The 18,805-nt window shown below is 37.3% G+C and overlaps 2 protein-coding genes and 1 long non-coding RNA gene across 4 annotated transcripts; 1 reads left to right on the top strand and 2 right to left on the bottom strand.

Annotated features, from left to right (window-relative positions):
• Nucleotides 1-556: 556 nt before the first annotated feature.
• Nucleotides 557-6,263, bottom strand: asf1bb (anti-silencing function 1Bb histone chaperone). The gene is made up of 4 exons (XM_058792667.1): nucleotides 5,677-6,263; nucleotides 4,270-4,385; nucleotides 3,681-3,857; nucleotides 557-1,984 (listed from the first exon to the last, which is right to left on the bottom strand). The coding sequence occupies exons 1-4, from the start codon at nucleotides 5,783-5,785 to the stop codon at nucleotides 1,793-1,795; spliced, it is 594 nt and encodes a 197-aa protein (XP_058648650.1). The 5' UTR covers nucleotides 5,786-6,263; the 3' UTR covers nucleotides 557-1,792.
• Nucleotides 6,264-7,141: 878 nt separating this feature from the next.
• On the bottom strand, nucleotides 7,142-10,546 carry si:ch73-343l4.8 (CD209 antigen-like protein D). Of its 2 annotated transcripts, none has more exons than XM_058751219.1 (5): nucleotides 9,582-10,546; nucleotides 9,233-9,385; nucleotides 8,978-9,081; nucleotides 7,940-8,043; nucleotides 7,142-7,605 (listed from the first exon to the last, which is right to left on the bottom strand). In XM_058751219.1, exons 1-5 carry the CDS (start codon nucleotides 9,688-9,690, stop codon nucleotides 7,464-7,466), a joined length of 612 nt encoding a protein of 203 aa, XP_058607202.1. In that variant the 5' UTR covers nucleotides 9,691-10,546; the 3' UTR covers nucleotides 7,142-7,463. The 2 variants fall into 2 exon arrangements, with proteins under 2 accessions (XP_058607202.1, XP_058606456.1); XM_058750473.1 differs by having other exon boundaries at nucleotides 9,233-9,388; nucleotides 9,582-10,542.
• On the top strand, nucleotides 8,582-9,118 carry LOC131525647 (uncharacterized). Its single transcript, XR_009267314.1, has 3 exons — nucleotides 8,582-8,659; nucleotides 8,800-8,916; nucleotides 8,992-9,118. It is a non-coding gene; the product is annotated as an uncharacterized LOC131525647 (long non-coding RNA).
• Nucleotides 10,547-18,805: the final 8,259 nt, after the last annotated feature.

Genomic DNA, 18,805 nt, shown 5'->3' with positions numbered 1-18,805 from the left:
TACAACTTTAAACTGTACTCAAGTGGTAAAAAAAAGTTTTTTTTGTTTGTTTTTCAAAGTAAAAAGGAATGATTTTCTTTTAGTTTAATTTGATGTACCTGAAATAAAATATTATACAAATATTAAAATAAATATATTTTACTAACTACTATACAGATCTATGTATGATACTGAAACTAAAATTAAAATGGAAGATATAAAAAAATCATAAAAACTATAAAAGTATTTGAATTAAATTAAAACTTTAAAACATTTTAACTTGTAAAAATAAAATAACTGAATCTGAAATTGAAAATGAATGAAGAAATAAAGAACAATACACACTTACAGTATATATATATTACTAAAATCTAAGTAAAATTAAAATGAAAACAATATATTAAAAAAACATTCAAAATATAAAAACTATAATAGTACTTCAGTGAAGTATTAAAACACTCCCTGTACTGTAATCTGTATAATAATCCTACAAAAAAAAAAAAAAAAAAAAACTCTACACATAAAGCACAAAGACTCTACATTTTTTTGCATTGTTTTATTTAAACGTGCTTTCTTAACATCCATCAAGTGATTCTTCTTCCACAGCAGTTTGAGATGCCAGTGTGTTTGGTTTGGTTCGGTGTGTCCGTCGCCCCTCTGACCCACGGTGTGCATATTTCCACAGGCCCAGATCAGAAGACAGAGAATAGAGGGAGGCCAAATGAAACTATGGGATGAGAGCAGAGGGAGCGATGGAGGGATGAAAGGAAGAGTAGTTGTCTGATGTGATGTGTGGATCAAAGGTGGAGCAGCCCAAAGTGCCATCTCTAATAGCTGTTGCTTAGCAACATCATAAAAAGGCACACATAGGGCGTGTATCCGTACAAAAGAGCCAGAAGAGGAGAGAGACCAAAGACAGTTTTACAAAGACAAAAGTTCATATTTATTAAATCTAAGACTTTTCATTAACAAATATCACATGGAAAGAAAAAAAAGGCAACGAAAGAACCAACTTGTATTCAGATTAAAACAAAACAAAAATTTTCTAAACAATCTCACATCCCAACAAAACAGAAACAGAGCTAGAATTGTGACGAGTTCCAAATACTGATCATATCCGAACAAAATATTCCCAAAAAATAGCTTTCTAAGATTTCTGACCATAAAGTATCACAGGATGAATCTCACAAGAACACATCAAGGTCACATTTAAAAAAAAAAGAAAAACATTTTTTTGGAGGGGTAATTCCTATTAATCTCAGCGGTAATTCTCAACAGTAATTTAATAAACACAACCATGATGTATGAATAATTTACACTAAATTTTATTATATCATTATTATAAACCACTTTGCATTACAGCAATGAGAATTAGCTTTGTTTTTTTGGATTATAGTAATGACAGTTTGGGGGAAAACATTTGTGAACAATCTCAAAACACAAACATACTTTGTTTTTTATGCAAAATATAGCTTCTGTTTTCTAAGAAAATGCGAACCGAACATGTTTTTATGGGATTCACCTCAATAGTGATGTGCACCACAGAAAAACAGAAGAGAACAGTCCATGTCTGCTGGTGCTGCAGGTTTGGCCCCCTGCTGTTCAGGACAGGGAGTGCAAGACAAAGTCCCACCACTGCCTGAGCGCTTCAGGTGTGTGTGATCAGAGCAGTAAGTGCCAGAGGATTGAGATGAGTGTGTGTGTGAGTGTGTGTGTGTGTGTGTCCAATCACAACCGTAAGAACATGTAGGTGTATAAATACAAAATAACACATTTATTACTTTATGTGTGAGGTTGTTGTTGTGTTCAGGCTCTATAAGCAGTCCATAGAGTTGTCAGGCATGAGTCCAAGAGGCGGGGCTTTGCCGGGCATGGAGGTGGGCGGGAGCATGGCGTTGGGGGCGGGATCTACATTCTCCGAATCCTCCATCTTGTCCATAGTTGCCTCCCAGTTAATGTGGAAACGGGTCACGCGGGGGTTAGACGCCAAGATGTTCCTTTGCAGCTGTGAATCGGCACAAAAAAACGACGATGAAAAATTTAAAAGAACAATAATTAGAATTGTTTGGATTTGAATCCGTCATTGTAAAGACTTGATGCTAACATTACTCCTCAAAATATAATTTACACTTGACAACTAGGTCCCATTAGTTAATTTTTTGTTAATGCAATTAATGAGCAAGACATTTGTTACAGTATTTATTAATTTTGTTAACGTTAGTTATTAAAATTATGTTACACTTTATTTTAAGGTGTCTTGTTACAGTGTAATTATACATTTAAGTATTGAGTAATATAATTAACCACATGTACTTACTATATGGTTAGGATTTGGCTTAGGGTTACTTGCATGTAATTATGCATAATTAATTGTTATTATAATAGTAAGTACATGTAATATGTGTAACAAGGACACCTTAAAATAAAGTGTTACCAAAATTACAAGTGTTGATTTTAATAACGCATTCACAAATGTTGAAATCAACATCAACTAAGACTAATAATTGTTTTAGAAGTATTTTTAATTGTTCGTATAAACTAATGTATTTAACTAATGTTAACATGAAATCTTATTGTAAAGAGTTAACAATATATTATCATAATATATTTCAATAGTCATGACATCTCTATGCTTAAAAACACTTTAATGTGTCGAATGAGAACTGAGTTTTACATATTCAACAAGAGGTTTAAGAATCTCTCGATTCGCCGCAGAATGAATGCGTGGAAATACGGGATCCTGTAGCAACACGCACAATGGCAGCGACCCGGAATCGTTTAGCAGAATTAATGAATTACAAACGATACTGGACTATAAACGGCAGCCACCTGCCTCTTTGATCTGACCGGCATTACCACATTTCAAATGCAGCAGATCTGTGTTACACAAATACACTCTCAATACATAACATGCATAATGTCTACTGAGTGTTAATGGGCTTCCTGGCCTAAATTCAGTTTCCCCTTCATATCTCTATTCCAATTCACCAGTTATAGATTCAATATTTAGTCAATTTAACTATATTCGTATTAATATTAATCCTTAATCGATTAATCTAACTGTGCTGTATAGGCCTGGGTGATAAAACGGTAACGGTATTTATGGATGGTACACTTTCATTGTTAATGATAGAAAAAACGTTCGGTATAGCGCACAATATAGGCGCCGGCACAGCACTCACGTTACAATTTTAACGTGTTTGTGTGTTCTGAAGTAAATGCATTCTGTGTAATCGGCGCTTAGGCTTTTTGTATTAAGCCAAGCAGAGATGCATGATGCTGTTTTGTTCATAACTATTTATGCAACTTACAAAATTATATTTGATTTATACATGTTAGTTTAGACGTTATGCACTTTTTTTTATAGATCATAAATTTCATTGCATTGAATAAACAATTTAATGTGGTGCATTATTTTGCTCATTGCGCCCTATCTGCATATAAAATATAAGAAAGGAGATATTTGTTTAAATCTTATTTTGTGTTTGACTGTTAAAACTAAAATAAATTCTTGTTTGTCTTAATAAACTAGGTAAATAGTGGTTAAATTTAAACCTTTTTTATTCTGCTCTTTGTTTATAAAAGGTAATACTTTTTTTTCAATAATTACTGATTCCAACTGATATGAGACATATATATATATATATATATATTTTTTTTTTTTTTTTTAACTAAAGCACAGCATGTATGTACGGTCTTACCTGTGTGTAGTCGGGTTTGACAGGCGGGTTTTCCCGTAGCTCAGGGTCTGTGTACTCATTGTTTACATAGTAACCAATGCGAATGAATTCCTGTCCCCGATATGTGCATGTGATCAGCACTACAGTCACGCCAACTGCATCGCTCTCGGGGATCAGCCCTGTGTTTGGAGCGTCCGCCTGTCAATCAAGTCAAGAGAGACAAAACAGAAATTTGAATGCTGTTTCTTGGTCATCTTTGGAGCTTGCAGTTTGTAAATGTTCTTGTATCTACAAATGACCCTTTGAATTTCATGACTAATCCAAGGTATGCATTTGTCTATGCTTTGAACTCTGTCCAGAGGACCAATGTGCCATTGTTTTTGCACTTTTTCAGGAACAGAGATGAGATGAGCACACATCTTACAGCAATTTGTGTAGGCTATTGGACTTGAAATTTACAGATGTACTTTCTCCATTCATCTCTAGGTGGCAGTGCACTGCAATGTATTTACTAAAATGGTATTATTTATATGGGTTAGAACTGAGATTGGAAGGAAGTCCATCATACTGCTCCGAACCAGGAACAAGTATTTCCCAGATAATAACCCACCTGAAAGACAAACATATGTCTGCCTGCAGGAACTGGGCCGACCAGAACCGAGTCCAGGACCTGGTCGTACTCCTCACTCTCAGCTGAGCCCACATAGATGATCTTCCACTCTAGATCTGAGAGAGAGGCAGAAACCAAGGGATGAGCAATTATTTTTTCTAACAGTAAATAGACAGAATTACAATACTATACAATGAGCATTTAGTGCAAAATTAAAAAGGATGCGAGTTCACATGCTTGAAAAACTGAAAATCCTTTGTATTTGTCCTTATATTTGTATTTCAAGTTTCATATTTAATTATGAGGATAAACATCTGAGGTTTTTTAGAACAAAATGTGACTATTTCTTATCTCAATGTTAACCAAAAACCTTATTTTTTATTTATAAATCAAAACTGCTCTTGGCTTGGTTCAATAGATATCATGACTGAATTCTGTAGCAAGAATTTTACTGGGATTTTTTAAGTGTAATATTACTAACCGTCGGTAAATTAATGGGTGTAACGATTAAATAAAATTGTCATTTTATCAAGTTAGAGAAAACAGTGTGGAAACATGCCTAGGTAAAAAGTTTTCTTTCTACTTAGACCATGATAACTATGCAATAACTGAATAAATAAATTCTTCATAATATTTTTATTGTAAGGAATGGCAAAAATATTTGCCATTATAGCCGACATGTATAAAATAAAACAAGTTCCAATTAATCAGAAATCTAGTAAAACTTAGCAAACAAAACAAAAAGACACCTATAAATTTAATTGTTTTAGCTTATTTTTGTTCATTCCATAAAATCGTTACAGCGCCTCCCGACACGTGACGTCACGAGAAATCCAACCAATCGGAGAGGGCACAGACACATTGTTCACGCCCCGCGTCCGCTATCGGACTAATCAGGGAAGGAGGCAGGGTTGCCAGATTTTCAGAACAAAACCCGCCCAATTGCTACTCAAAACTAGCCCAAAACAAACCCAATCGAGTTTCGAGGGGGTCCGGTCCACTGGTAAAAATGGTGTTCGAGTGGGGTAAAATACACGTTTTTTGAACGTGGTAAGACTCGCATTTTAGGGGCTAAATATCACGTTATCGGGGTCGCTTAAACCCGCGGCAAGAGTGTTAAAGTAGCTCTATTGTGCGGGAAACCCGCGGACTTGGCAACGCTTGAAAGAGGGGCGGCCTCGCGCTGTCATCGAACTCCCCGCCGGCGCCAAAATATTAGCGCGTAAACATTAACAGCTGATAATAAGACTTTTCCTGCTTAAATCACCACAAATATCCCCGTGATTCCTGATGAGGTGTAAGACATAATGACATTGTAAAACATATTTAAAGCCTTCAGTATTTCAGTATTAACGAAGTAATTGCAGAATTCGTGCATAAACAGTGTTAATTTGTGAAATCTCTCACCTTCAGGAAGGTCCTCCATACATTCAAACGTGATTTCGAATTGAAACGGGTTTCCAAAAGGACTGGGATTATCCAGAACAGCCACGTTTAGCACCTGCACTTTAGCCATGATGGCTCACAAGGTTTGAGCAACAGAAATCGGCCTTGTGTTTGTTGAAGAGAGCTTCTTAAAAACTGTCCAGGTCACTGTAAATCTGAAGTAAATCCAGCGAAAGTGTGAAACCGTTGTCAGATTTACAAAACGATCTTCTGTTGAAGCAGGTGAAGCGGTAGCGTTTTCTCTTGATGGGGTTACTTTGTACTTTTTAAACTAATCAGATGCTCGCCGTACATCCATTTTATTTACTGCTGGAATATCCTGTAGAACATGTCTTTTAGTGCAGGTTTTGCGTGAACGCGGTTTTAAACAACCAAATAAAAGAATCAAATTCAGTCCTTTCCACGGGATCCTGAAGGAAAAACGTCCCTAAATGCAGCAAAGACACTGAATGACAGCAGCAAGTGCTCTCAACCTGATGTTTTTCTTCTTCAGTCTGATAAACCTGCTCTCTGCTGCATCCTACTGAACTGGAGGAATTCTTCTTCTGGGTTTTACGGCAGCTGGCATCCAATTTGTTGCATTACTGCCACCTACTGTACTAAATGTCCTTTACACCATATTCTCTTGTCCAGTCCAGTTTTTTTTCCAAAAACCTAATAAATATTTCCTGCACATTCTAAAATACTTTTAACATTTCCCTCTACTCGTCCTACACTCTGTAACTGGGTCATCATTTCTGGTCTTTCTTGAGTAAATTTTCCGCAAGAGATTAGAACATGCTCAACCGTCTCATACTCCTGACACTATCATACTCCATTAGGGTTGCTGTGCCCCATTCTCATTCTGCTTAAAATGACTTATTTCCTACTCATACACTGTCTTGATACACCCACTCTGTTTTGTATTAAACTATAAATGCCTCTCCTTTGTTTCTTCATGCCACTGCTGCTGCCATTTGTCCATTATTTCATTCCCCCCCATGCTCTTTCCCTCTGATTTAGATAACTTAATATTAATTTCATTTTTGCTAGTTTGTCTGCCCCTTCATTGCCTGGAATACCTGAATGAGCCGGGACCCACATGAACGCAATATTCTTCCCCAGCCTAACTGCTGTTAATGAAATATCAGAGCAGGCCCTGATGATTTGTAGCTGTGCCTGATTTAATGCTCATAAGAGCAGATACAGCGTCACTACATATTAAGAAACCGTTGGCACCACTTTCTACAATCCACTCTACTGCTTCCAAAATGGCAACTAACTTTACAGCATATACACTTAAATAGTCAGATGTTATTTTACTAATATCCACCTTATACCTTTGCACAGTTCTGGAGGAAATCTCTCCATAGTCAGGTGTCAAATACAGTGAAGCAGATGCACAAGAATATGAAATGAAAACAAAAATGCTGTGCCAATACAGTCAATCAACAGTTTTATTAAAAAAGAAAGCAATGTAAATCAAAAGCAGTTGCACAGACACTTAATATCAGCATAATCGGACGAATAATTGCAACCTCAACACTTCAGACCAACAAATGAGACTCAGCTGAAATAAGGACATATATTAACATGCTGCTATAATGGAGCAACACATAAGAGGTTTGTTGTGCCATAGTACCCAGCCGTTAATATGATGAAATAAACTAAAACAGACAGTAAACTCAATCAGAAATGATACATTCTCATATCACAATAAGAATGACTCCATACGATAATACTGAGAAATACATAGGCTTGTCATGATTTTACTTGTATTTCTCACAAATCCCTTTTCGTGTGTTTGAGCATGACAGATCATTCCAGTTGCTCAGGATAGGTTTTTCAGGATTCAGTTCAATACAGTCCTCATATCCACCAAGGTTATTTGGCTCACCCTTGACCCAAAACCTGGAGAAAATGTGTCAGATGTTCAATCATATCAGCCCCAAAGTTTTTACTCTTTCAGCAACTAACAACTGAGGAGCATCACAAGCATTTCATGAATCAACAATACAAACAGTACCGCAAAGTTTAGAGAGTAAACTAAAGAAGACTGAGCAGAAGTGGAAGTGCAGAAAACTAAAATAGAGAAGTTCTGTTAGATTTATTTTCCCCAATGGGGAGTCCCTTGAATTGTGGTTGTTGTCGTGATTGCGTTCGTGGAAGAGCAGAGTCTTCTGACTTTTTTTTTTTTTTTGAAGGTTTCAAAAACAAAAAATATTTCTGTGTTTTTAGCACTTACCCTTGTTTCAGTGGTGAATTATCCACCCATGTCATGTTGCCCTCGTTCTCTGTGTCAGACAAACCAATCCAAACACTCTCTGTGGTGAATGAAGATATGAGTCTCTGTGTGAATAAAATCAGGAATAAGTGTGATTCCTCTCATTCATTAACAGAAACCTCAACTTATAGGGATAGTTCACCCAACAACAAAACAATTTGATGTTTATCTGCTTACCCTCAGGGCATCCAAGATGTAGGTGACTTTGTTTCTTCAGTAGAACACAAACAAAGATTTTTAACTCAAACCGTTGCAGTCTGTCAGTCCTATAATGTCAGTCAATGGCTCACGGCTTTACACAGAACATACACAGACAAAACCAAATTAAACCCTGCAGCTCTAGAAATTAAACCGTATTTATATTGTTTTTTTACTGATCAGCTGCACGATCCAACTGTCCTGAGCGCGTTCACACAACAGCCGGCACGCGTCGTCCGCGTCTTCTTCTTCTCGTTTAATGGCGAATCGCAGACTTATAAGTGCATTACTACCACCTATCTCTCAATGGACCATTGACACTCCTAATTGAGATTGTTGATAGAGTGTCAATGGTCCATCTGAGAGATAGGTGGCGGTACTGAACTTACAAGAGTACGAGCTGCCATAAAGCAAGAAGAAGACGACGACGCGTCAGCTGCTGTGAACGTGCTCAGGACAGTTTGGGCGGGCAGCGGATCAGAGGTAAAAGAAACAATATAAATACTGTTCAGTTTCTTGCACAGACCGATCGTTTTGTGTCATTAGACCTCAATGTATCGCCACGAGCCGCAGGGTTTACTTTGGTTTTGTCTGTGTATGTTGTTTTTTTTCTTCTCTCAAAGCCATGAGTCGCATTGACTGACATTATAGGACTGACAGACTGCAACGGTTTGAGTTAAAAATCTTTGTTTGTGTTCTACTGAAGAAACAAAGTCACCTACATCCTGGATGCCCTGGGGGTAAGCAGATAAACATCAAATTTTCATTTTTGGGTGAACTATCCCTTTAACACAAATTCACCTGCTTCTCTTCAGTGTTGATAATGACCAGATCAGCACCACGATCCCTGCAGTACTGCCTGCTGTCAGACCAGTTCTTGAACTCATTGGACATAAAAAACCAACCTAAAACACAGATTTTCATACATAAACACTTTTCAAAGCGATACAAAAATATGCAGGAAAAATGATATAAAAACGGATTTGATCCAACTTCGTTTAGATGCTGCCTTCTTCAGTTCATCACTCAAAGACAAGACTCCACTTTCTAACTTACCTTTCTTCTGCATTAGATCCGTGTTATTGTCCTGTAAGCTCTTCATCAGGTCTCTCTCTGCTGTGATGGTGATGTGCTGCAGTATGATGAAGACCAGCAGAAGAACACAAATGAGCCCGAGACCCACTGTGATCAACACCAAACATCTACTTCCTCCTGACAAACACGAACAAAACACTCAAATATCAGTTAATAACAATTTGCTGAAAAGTATTAGACATGTAAGTAAAGTGTATGTTTATTTAAAACGACAAACATCTGCATTCCTATAAAGTAAAATATGCATTCAAAAACATAGGCTGAAAAAGTAAATAGAAAAGCAAGTATATTAAATTGTTAATAAACTTACTGCATTTTTGAGTTTGTCCTTCTGCCTGCCTGGGATTCTGTGTTTGAGGTCCAAATGTGTCCTTAATGTCTTTGTGTTCAACATTTTGATAAACATCCTCGTCCTCCATTAGTCACTGTGGATGACAGTCTTCACAGATGAGTTGTGATCTTTAGCACGTTGCCTATAATGTGTCAAACACCCTAAACCTACAGAGGAGTGATTTCAATCCCTAAACTGGTTACAAAAACATAAGACGTTGTGACAGATGATGTAATCTTTATGTTTCTATTGCATGTGCATTTAATTCTTTGAATCATAAGGGTCAGCAAAATGTATGCAAACGTATACTTCTGACAAATGAAAACCACAACAGTCATGTTTTAAGAAACTTGTAAAATATTTTAGTGAAGTATTTAGTTCCATCACATGTCTATGTCAGTAAAGAGCAATTATCAATTAACAACATTTCACTCTATGTTATTCAATATAACATTTGAAATCAGCCTTCAATCCACTTTGGCATATTTAGATAATATAGAGCTTTAAAAAGTTTTCTTTCAAAAGGACAAACATAAGTCAAATTCAAACAAGAACATAAAACAGGAAAAATAATTCCATGTTAATACACTTTATAAAAGCAGAAAAAACAAGTTAATGTGCCTCATCTTGTATATACATCAATGCTTGTTGTATATACACTTTCTATATTTCAGTATGACTGAAACAACACGATATAGTCAAGATGAGGCACATGTATGTTACGCAATTGTTTTGATAGAGGGAAACAAGCTACATTTCTAATTCTAACATTATTTATTCTTCAGACAGTCCCTGTTAAATACAAGCATCTGTTGTAAGCAGTGTTGGAAAGGTTACTTTGGAACTGTAATAGGTTGCAGATTACAAGTTACCCTACTTAAAATGTAATAAGTAGTGTAACTTTTCAATTACTTTATTAAAGTAATGTAACTGATTACTTTTTGATTACTTTTCTAAATTTCTAATGTTTTCAACTGTTAATCATTTTCAAACATGTAAAGCAAGCAGGGTTAACCTTACAGTACTACTCAACACTGATTTCTGTCAGACTTTTGAAATCCTTTATCACTTGAATTTTAACCAATGTATGTTGCAGGCCTTTCATGAAGACCCTAAAGAATCATACCAACTTGTGGAAGATCAATGTCCCCTTTGAAGCACAGCCACTGCAAAATCAGACTTACTTTGAGATCATTCTGAGGTTAAATACATATTTAAAATCATAACTAGAAATATTTTATTGTCTATGATACTGTTTTTTAAATCAAATCTTTGCGCTATGACAGGAAACACTGGAATCTAACAATGCCTTGGAAAAAACAGTTAATCTTTAAAAAATGAAGCATAGCTATACATAAACCCATATAGGAAATAAAAGAGTTATCGAATAAGCATGTTCTAAACTCCTGAAACATTGGAGTTTCATAATTTAGAGCAGTTACTGCAATTTATGAAAGAAATCAATTAAATCTGTATGTGGGTAATTCCGTTACGTGTAACTAGTTACTCCCCAACACTGGTTGTAAGTGACCCACATTTGGCTTTTGACCACTAAAAATGGGTAGAATTCAACAATCTGGATACGGGCCTTGAAAATTAAGATTAATATATAACAGCAGTAAGAAAACATATTTATAAGGCGTTAAGCTTTTAGTTTATGCGTGGGAGCTATTTGTGACACTCTCTGTGTAGTACATTTACAATCGAGAGATGGACTAAATAGCATATGCTTCTATATTTCGGTTTCAACAGGTGTACAAATTATAAAAAAATAAAATAAACAAATAAATTAAATAAATACATAATCAGTAATGATCTTTAGCGCCCTCTAGTGTATGAAATTTTCTAGCACTGAGCTAAAAGGTGGTTTTTATTGCGACACATGAGCTGCTTCTCATTTCATAAACTGCACATCCTCGTTTCATTTCTTTACTTCATTTTCTCATATCTTCTAAACATGGTGAAATGCTGCCTCGTGATCCCTGATGCTCTGAAGTTCCCCTGATTGTACTGTAAAAGATTCAATGCCTCGGAGTACCAATAACAGCGCCATCTGCTGGCTCGTGAAATTTACAACAGCTATAAAGCCTGGAAATACACCAAAGGGAACTAAAATGTCCTTTGAAATATATTTTGTTTTGAGAAAGAACTCCACTGCATCGACCTCCAAAAACAAATCTTCAGTCTCAGTTGATTAATGGAATTGTTTCCGGGTGTTTTATTTGATTTTTAACCACGGGATGTTTTGAGGCTAAATAACTTGTAGTTTTTATTTGCTGATAGCTGAAATCAATTCAAGTACTACTAAATGTAGGTTATTTCATTAGTGTCGAATATACATATAATATGTAAAAATCTATCATTTGGAAGCATTACGCCCGTTTCACACCGCAAGCGTGAGCGTCACGGCAGCGTCAGACGCGTCAGAGTCGGAAGCGTTTGTTCAGCGTCACAGCAGCGGCTCCAAAGCGACATAATTCTTTACAAAGACAACTATACATTTGTTTTTAGAAGTTGGTTAGTTATAAACTTGAAAGTTTTGAAGTCTTGGGGATTCGCTTGTAAATATTAAACAACGAAAACCGCTTATATCGTGTTGTTTCAGTCATACTCAAATATAGAAAGTGTATATACTGTTTTTTTTCATAATCTCCATTTCTTATAGAAGCTGTCAATAATGAATGAGTAATTAATTTATTATGTAGGCCTACTGTATATACTCCATTGTAACTTAAGATCCTGAGCAAGATGAATTGTTCGTTGTGAGTTTGATAAAATGCTTTAAGTTATAATTTGCTTATGGCAATTAAAAATGAAAAAAGTTAAAATGGGTAAATCTTCTATACATATTTTTGATTGTTCATTTTCTTTCCTGACATACTCCAATTCGTCTTAAACACACTAGACATGCTTATTCTGTGCATTTTTAGCACGTTTTGTGTGAAATCATATTTATTTTGTCCATCAAAAGTGTGCTGTCGGCTCAGTCACTACATCGGTGAGAAGATAATGGGCCAGAGCCGCGCCGACTCTATTTAATTTATTTAATGATCAATCTAGTGTTGTTTGATGTTTAAATGCCACGAAGAGTATAGTTTTTAGATGGTTTCTGTTAGGTTTGCGATGATAATAGCGTCAGAAAAATAATTCGGTCCCGGATATATTGAGTGTTGATGAGTAACTTAGCCTAACTGTCAGGCGCGGTCTCTTTAGGAAAACAATATATAATTTTTTAATATGAAAAACCGATGAGCTGTATCCAGTGCACGATAATGTTAGGTAATTAAGTTAATTGAGTTAAATTCTATTTTGTTTGCTAGAATTCATTCGATTCTTTTTTTTTAACGAGTGATTGCTATTGAATCAAAGGAGTCGGACCGCGCTGGTGGCGCCATAAACATACGAGTGACTCTCTGATTCGATTCACTTAACCATTCAAATGAGTCATTTGTTTGTGAATCAAAATGAGCACGCTGTTGTAGCATTACACCTGCTAAGACAATTCAATATGTGCAATCTGAATTTAATAATATTTATTTTGTGGTAACTGCCGTGTGGGAAGCTCTGACAGAGAAAAACACTATAGATACGTAAGAGAGAGCCGTAAAATGTAAGTGCATCATCTTTTGTTCTTGAATGGAGGCCTAATCTGTCTGCTGCACTTGAGCAGGTTCAGTTTTTAGAGCGAATGAAAACTTTTGAAGCATAGATATGCCGTATGATGTGATTAAAATCTTACTTATTTTACTCTGGTGGGGATTATTATGAGCAAACAAACTTAAAAGTTTAATCTGAACACTATATATATGTAATCTGACTTTTTTTTTTTTTTTTTACAGAAATTCTGAGCTGCTGCATGAACATTCATCAAACATATAAGGCGCGAATTCTGGGTCTGGTCCTAATGATTGTAAAAAACTGTAATGCTTAAGATTAAATAATTACCTTACAATATATATTTATACATATTTCAAGGCTGCAATTTGGAAAAAAAACTTTCAAGCTAATGCTGCTGAAATGAAGGTCAGGGGGACTATGAAGAGGTGGCTCTAGCTGGCAGATCAAAAGGGAGGACTTTGGGAGGCAGACACACTCTTTGAGTTTAAATGTCCCATCTCTTTAACCTTCCATACACATGACACACTATCACATTTCTATATTTCAAATCCCTTAAAGTCAAGTCAAGTCAAGTTGAGCTTTATTGTCATTCCGCTACATGCGGGGGCATACAGTGGAACGAAATGTCGTGCCTCACAGGACCACGGTGCTACATAAATACAGGCATACAACAATGGAGTAAGACAATATAAACCTATACACAACTATCCTACTGATAGATTTTGACTATAAATATAAATATACAATCTATAAAAAAGTACCTATACAAACTAAAAAATACAAACTATACAAACTATACGAATGCTTCAGATAAGTACTGTACATGTGCAAGGAGAAACATTGAGTTCAAGCAGCTGGCTGGGGAACAGTGCAGGAGGATTTGTAGTGCATGAGCATGTAAACATACATATGTTACGGAGTTCTTTTTGTGGGATTTGTGTACACAGCAGTGTGTGTGAAAAGTGACTAGTGCGCATAGAGGAGGAGAGTGTGCTACTACAGGTGGTTTGTACAGGCCCACTCACCTGTGTGTAGCACACTTCGAATTGCACGTTACATGTTACAGGAGGTAGGGGGTTTGTATGGGGGTTCAGAGAGGCGGGGTGATTTGAGTTCAGGGCTCTCACAGCCTGGGGGAAAAAGCTGTTGAGCAGTCTGGCAGAGCGGGCTCTGATGCTCCGGTACCGTCTTCCTGATGGTAGGAGCTGGAAGAGACTGTGGGAGGGTGTGTGGAGTCCTTCACGATACTATTGGCTTTGCTGGAGCATCGTGTGAGGAAAATATCCAGGATGGAGGGAGAGGGCACCGATGATCCTTGCAGCGGTGTTCACTGTCCGTTGTAGGGTCTTGTGGTCTGCTGCAGTACAGTTCCGTACCAGACAGTGATGCAGCTGGTCAGCACACTCTCAATGGTGCCCCTGTAGAAAGTGGTGAGGATGGGTGGAGGGAGACTTGCTCTTTTCAGCCGGGCGGAGGAAGTGTAGGCGCTGTTGTGCCTTCTTGGAGAGTGACATGGTGTTGGTGGACCAGGTGAGATCCTCTGTGATGTGCACCCCAGGAATTTAGTGCTGCTGGCTCTCTCCACAGGCGAGCTGTCGATGGTCAGTGGGGGGTGATCACCGGAGTTTCTCCTGAAGTCCATCACAACCTCCTTTGTCTTACTCACATTGAGGGACAGGTTGTTAGTGCCACACCATTCAGCCAGCTGTGCCACTTCCTCTCTGTAGTGCGTTTCATCGTTGTTGCTGATGAGGCCTACCACTGTTGTGTCATCAGCGAACTTGATGATGTGGTTGGAGCTGGACTTGGCAGTGCAGTCGTGGGTCAGCAGCGTAAAGAGCAGCGGGCTGAGCACACAGCCTTGTGGGGCACCTGTGTTCAGTGTGGTAGTGCTCGAGGTGTTGTGGCCGACACGGACTGACTGAGGTCTTCCGGTTAGAAAGTCCAGGATCCAATTGCAGAGGGAATTGTTAAGGCCCAGCAGGTTGAGTTTATTTATGAGCTGTTGTGGGATTATTGTGTTGAATGCTGAGCTGAAGTCAATGAACAGCATTCTAACGTAGGAGTCTTTATTTTCTAGGTGGGTAAGAGCCAGGTGGAGAGTGGAGGAAATTGCATCGTCCGTAGAGCGGTTCGGACGGTATGCAAACTGGAGCGGATCGAGTGTGTTGGGGAGGCTGGTTTTGATGTTGTGCATGACTAACCTCTCAAAGCACTTCATTATGATTGGAGTCAGTGCTATGGGACGGTAGTCAAGGATCTTTATGCTGCACCAATTAGTGTAAGCAGCAACACTTGGCAACACTTCCCATAATATCTAATGTACTTGATAATTTGTAAGAAGAATGACATCAATGCTTATATTAGTTGCTTATCTACTGTCTCACCCTTATCCCTAGGTTACAGTAATCAGCTGATCCAGTCTGTATCCAGACCAGACGGTGGACCTGCACCCAGGAACGACCACAACACATCCCTGACTGTCAGCGGAGACCATGTCAGCTAGATGACAGATCCCTGTGAAGATGGCCCCAGCACAGATCCTCAGCAAAGACTACGAGAACCAGACAAGCCCTCTGCACAGACCCTTTCTATCAGCTTCACCTGCTGGCGTGATGTTTCTTCAAGCAGAAGAAGTTGGATGAAATATTCTGAATATCATCAATCCACAATCTGACTTGTGATGCAGCCTGGAATAATCACACCACGTTGATTCGTTTGGCCAGACGAGAACTGGTTTCCTGACTGAGCCGGGTCTTGTTTGGGTTCCTTGTCACTGTTGCCTTTTGTCTTGCTTTGTTGAAGAGACGCAATATTATTGACTTGACTGCACTGACACCATTTGATAAGAACTGAACTGAATTATGACACACAATGTTTCATATATGAAGAGTTTATTTGCAAAAACAGATAACTCCTTTTTTAAAAATCATGTTTTTGTTTTATTGTATTAGTTAGCTAGTATTTATTAGTTATTCTTTACCTAATCAAAATAACCTGAATGCAGTTTGATTGAGATTAATTGGAATGCACAATGAAAAAAAACAAACATGATTTTTAAAAATTGTTAAAACGAAGTTATCTGTTTCTGTAAATGAACTCTTCATATATATATATATATATATATATATATATATATATATATATATATATATATATATATATATATATATATATAATATACAGTAAATATAATTTATTTGTTACTTTGTGGCTTAAAAAGTGAGCCTGTTTATACTGTAGTGCATTTGTTCATATATATTTATATTAAAGTATTTGGTCATTTTATAATTAAAGCCTTTTTAATGTTTTTAAATGGTTGTATTTGTGTTTCATTGCTGAATTACATTTAGCAGTTTCTGGGCCACATTCGGCCCGGGGACCAAGCCGAGTCTCAGCCAGATCTGGCTTAAAGTGTCTGGGCCACATAAAATAATATTAGTCTCTATAGTATGCGTCCGGTTTAGACGTGGTTCACTGTTCCGCCACCAAGCAAGCGGGCGCGTTAACTCCTCGTCTGCGCGCCCGCTCTCTGTGGAATAAGAATCGCGGCATATGTTGCCATATTACTTGTTAGCATCCATTTACCATTGTCTCGTTCGTATTTGACCAGTTTGGAGAAAGCCTCACCAATACAAACCTGACCAGCCGGGCACTGTTAATTTCGTCGACGAAGACGAAAAATACTCGTCAACGAACCTTTTTTCTGTGACTAAGACGAGACGTTGACGAGCTAAAATTAATATCTGATGATAAAAACTATGACGAAATTTATGCCGCGTCTTCATTAACAAGACGAGACGGGACTAAAATGTTATTTGAGGACTACCGGACATTCAAAATACATTCTATAGGCTAAGTTAACTGTATTGTCTTTCAAAATGTGCGTCTCTGTCATTGGATTGCATTCAGATGAGGGGCGTTTATATAGTCAGTCAGTTGGCAGCCGCAGCGGACGGATAGGCTACCAAAACGCGAACTAGCGATCTGAAACAATGGCCTCTGCACCAGAAGGGATAGGGTGGCCAGACGTCCCGTTTTTCCCGGGAGTCACAGTTTGTTGTCGATTAACTTAAAGTTAGTGACGGCGGAATCGCGCTGATAGAAGCGTCCTCCCTCGCGCACGCTCCACTTCTTCAGTTCTCATACTGCGCGCGATCAGTTCTCGGTGCTCAAATACACACACAGCAGTTTAAATGTCTATTGTGTAAAGTATCTCACATAAATACAGTCAGTTCTAGCTTAAGTGAGCATAAACAGGTGGGTGAAAACTGAATGTGTGTCAGTATTACATGCATGCCTTCCGTCTTAAAGGGACAGCATTCCTATCCGTGTTAACCAACAAAAGATGTTAAATAAATGTATAATTAAGTAAAGCTACTGTATCTGAAAAATGAGTTTAATTTGTATCTCTACCAAAAAAATTAAAATTTATTCCAGTTTTTCCAAATTCAATCCTTGATTCAAATTTCTCATAAGTTTAATTGATTTGGTCTAAAGAGAGAAGAATTTATGCCTATTTTTGTTTGAATACTACATATAAAATAGCTACCAAAATAAATGTTAACGGTACTTTGACTAAAAGTAATGACTAAAAGTTGACAAAAATACAATGAATTTTCGTCGACTAAAACTATGAAAGACTCAAATGACTAAAATGTGACTAAGACTATTAAGCATTTTCGTCTCAAGATAAAGACTTAAGACTAAATCAAAAATGCCTGCCAAAATTAACACTGCATGGCGTTTGAGGTAATTAGTGAATTAGCATAGATTTATAGTCTAAATAAAACAATCTGCAACTGTATATTATTACACTTGTATAGAAAACTTTGTATTATGCTTGTTATAGAGTGTGTGACGTCACGTGCACTACCGCCGGTGGCAATAGACAACCGCGGTCACAACCGACCATCACGGTGATGCGGTTGTCACGGCGACCGTCACAGCCCTACCTGCCATATGTTTATTCCACCCATGAACTCAGCACCTGATTTCACCAGAGGAGGAACCGAGTCATTCCTTTCAAGTCACAAGCAAGTCTCGAGTCATATCCTAAGTCCTCAAAGAGTTAAAGTTAATAATATAATTATGTGACTAATTAAATGTTGATTGTGCATTAGTGATGAACACCTGCTGTTATTGAGAATTACAGAGGATCAGATGTTGATGTTTTATTGGTTAAATGATGCCACCATCATGGAGATCATCTTGGCCCTTTTAATAACTAAAAGTGGTTTGCTTTTAAGGAATTACAATATTGCTTCATAACAAACATTTGTGCATTTGCACATTGCTGAATTAAAATCTTGAAAAAGCGGATGAATTTACACTTTCTGCCTTTAAGTCACTTGAATGAACATCAAGGTATCTCCCTTTGTTTATTAACTAACATTCAGCTATTACAGAAACGCAAAAAAAAGTCCTACACTGTAAAAAAATTCCGTAAAAATACAGTACAATATACCATAATAATTTGAAGGAATTTTCCATATTTGGTTTTTACAGGTGTTTTTCCGTTTTTTAATTACGCTTTGCATTGTGGGAACAAGAAGCTCAGTCGATTATCGGCGCAAAAACAGTGC

The sequence above is a fragment of the Onychostoma macrolepis genome, chromosome 01 (genome assembly GCF_012432095.1).
Source record: "Onychostoma macrolepis isolate SWU-2019 chromosome 01, ASM1243209v1, whole genome shotgun sequence".
NCBI classification, from domain to species: Eukaryota; Metazoa; Chordata; class Actinopteri; order Cypriniformes; family Cyprinidae; genus Onychostoma; species Onychostoma macrolepis.
The sequence above is the reverse complement of the archived record's forward strand: the minus strand, read 5'-3'. Positions and strand labels throughout refer to the sequence as shown.

Bases quoted from the DNA above. Each gene is read 5' to 3' on its own strand.
- asf1bb (XM_058792667.1), bottom strand. From the start codon at position 5,785: ATGGCTAAAGTGCAGGTGCTAAACGTGGCTGTTCTGGATAATCCCAGT. The intron at 4,386-5,676 runs GTGAGAGATTTC...CCTCTCTCTCAG, and splicing joins TATGGAGGACCTTCCTGAAG to ATCTAGAGTGGAAGATCATC. The intron at 3,858-4,269 runs GTGGGTTATTAT...CTTGATTGACAG, and splicing joins GACATATGTTTGTCTTTCAG to GCGGACGCTCCAAACACAGG.
- si:ch73-343l4.8 (XM_058750473.1), bottom strand. From the start codon at position 9,690: ATGGAGGACGAGGATGTTTATCAAAATGTTGAACACAAAGACATTAAG. The intron at 8,044-8,977 runs GTGAATTTGTGT...TTATTCACACAG, and splicing joins TCAACACTGAAGAGAAGCAG to AGACTCATATCTTCATTCAC. The intron at 7,606-7,939 runs GTAAGTGCTAAA...CATTTTCTCCAG, and splicing joins AATTCACCACTGAAACAAGG to GTTTTGGGTCAAGGGTGAGC.